The sequence below is a fragment of the Anneissia japonica genome, unplaced genomic scaffold (genome assembly GCF_011630105.1).
Source record: "Anneissia japonica isolate Jap-2015-1 unplaced genomic scaffold, ASM1163010v1 scaffold39208_len1902_cov98, whole genome shotgun sequence".
Taxonomy (NCBI): Eukaryota; Metazoa; Echinodermata; class Crinoidea; order Comatulida; family Comatulidae; genus Anneissia; species Anneissia japonica.
Window position 1 is genome coordinate 1 of NW_022683783.1, and position 1910 is coordinate 1910.

General features: G+C 53.5%; 1 protein-coding gene across 1 annotated transcript; it reads right to left on the reverse strand.

Moving 5' to 3' along the window:
- Positions 1-721: 721 nt before the first annotated feature.
- LOC117101199 (serine/threonine-protein kinase pim-3-like) lies at positions 722-1496 on the reverse strand. The gene is made up of 2 exons (XM_033241110.1): positions 957-1496; positions 722-859 (listed from the first exon to the last, which is right to left on the reverse strand). Exons 1-2 carry the CDS (start codon positions 1494-1496, stop codon positions 722-724), a joined length of 678 nt encoding a protein of 225 aa, XP_033097001.1.
- Between the last annotated feature and the right edge of the window lie 414 nt (positions 1497-1910).

Consider the following 1910-nt stretch of genomic DNA (forward strand, 5'->3'; position numbering starts at 1 on the left):
CATTTAACATAGTATACAAAACAATTTGGGGGGTGTTGGAAAGAACAACATTTGTAAAAAAAAATGATTTATTCTCGGGAATCGGTGTCGTCTACCACCCATCTTATCAAGTCGTCGAGAGTGGCCGCTTCTTGTCCGACGAAACATTCTCTTCCGGTCATCCGGCGATGCAGTGATGTCAACGAGTCGACGCAGCGTCTTTCCAACACAGATCTGTTCCGCTCGCCGATTTTCACGGCCGACCCGAAATTTACGAGTTCGGCGCCGTCCGTGATCAAGTCGACGAGCACGTTGTTCTCGTCCACCGAGTCATGGTAGAAACCGCGGTCTCGACAACCGACGCAGGCTTGCACCACCTGCTCGAATATCTTCTTCGCGTTGTTTTCTCCGCAGCACGAAGATTCCAGCATCTCGTTCAGGAAGCAGTGGAACGTCGGTCGCGTCACGGCCAGAAGGTAAGATCGGTCGTCGTTCGAAACGGCTTCCAAGTTCGCGCAACCGGGTACTCCCTTCGCCATCTCCATGAACACCGCTTCCTCGGGCAGCTGCGCACCCTTCCATCTTGACGTGGGGCAAGGCCTCAAAATCTCCTTTACCATGACGGGGTGGTGCGGTCGATCTCTGCGCCACGTCGGTCGAACGAAGCCGTCTCCCTCCGACCCTGGAACGTGAAATTGCAAGCGAATATCGTTGTTGTGCATCCGTCTGTACATCTCGTCTTCTATTGAACATATTCCCCATTCGCGGTCAGTTTATTCGTCCATGGATGATCCGACACTTGTTTCAGCGACGGCCTCTTCCTCCAGTCGACCGCCAGCATTCGATCGAGGAGCGAAAGTAGCTCCGCGTCGTCGATTATCTGCAAGTACGGTCGACGGCCGCGTTCTACTTATTCTCCGGTGATCATTTCGAACAGCATGATTCCGAGCGACCAGATCATCGCCGGAACGGAATACATGAATCGATGTTTCAGCATCTCCGGAGGAAGGTAATGATCGGTGGTTCCGAAAGCGCTGGCGATCGGTTGGTCGTCGACGAATTTGGCGAAACCGAAAACCGATCCTGTCCGTGTCCAGATCGACGATCACGTTCTCCATCTTCAGGTCTCCGTGAACTACGTTTCGTTTCAAGCAACCGACGCAGGCGTCCACGATTTGCCGAAAGAAGCATCTGCATCTCTCCTTCGGGATATTGCCGACTTTCTCCAGAACTTGAAATAGGTCGGAGCTCCGAAGCGGCCGTTCCATCACGAGTAAATGGCGGTCTCCGACCTGGTGAACGTCCACGAATCCGATGCAACCCTCGATCCCCGAGACCACCCAGAGGAAGTGCGCCTCCGCCAATATCGTTTCGCCCGATTCGTTCGTCAGGTAGGACGCCGAGGAGTTTCTCACTACCTTCACGGCGACCGGCAGTCCGTCGGCTCTTCTGATCGCCGAGTAAACGCTTCCGAAAGCACCGTCCATTAAGTGGCCCGAGAAGTCGTACATGTCCATAGTTGTTTTCTTATTCGTTTTCCACTGATAGATGTTAGGTAGAAAAGAAAAAAAAAAGCGAAACTAATAACAATTTTGTTTTTGTTTCCTCTTTTATTGGCTTTTCAAAACACATTTCTCCGTGCTGCGCCAGCAGCTTGTCGCACGCGGCGAGCAGTTCGACGTCGACCGAGTGAGGGGGATCGACCGATCGAAAATGCCGTTCGTCGGACGAGCAGCACACACACCGCGATCTTCTTCGTCGCTGCTGCTATCTCCGTCGTTTCCGCCTCCGACGCCGTCCACCTCCACGTCGTCGTATCCTCTCCGCAGCAGTTGCTGGAGCTGCTTGATGATGGACCTGATCTTTGGTTCGTTGGACGCCTTGCTTCGGGATGCCATAAGCTCTCGATCGCGGCGCTCGTGCTTGAAGTC

Excerpts from the sequence above, each read along its gene's own strand:
- LOC117101199 (XM_033241110.1), bottom strand. The coding sequence starts at position 1,496 with ATGGACATGTACGACTTCTCGGGCCACTTAATGGACGGTGCTTTCGGA. Across the intron at positions 860-956 it reads ATGCTGAAACATCGATTCAT|ATAATCGACGACGCGGAGCT; the intron begins GTATTCCGTTCC and ends CCGTACTTGCAG.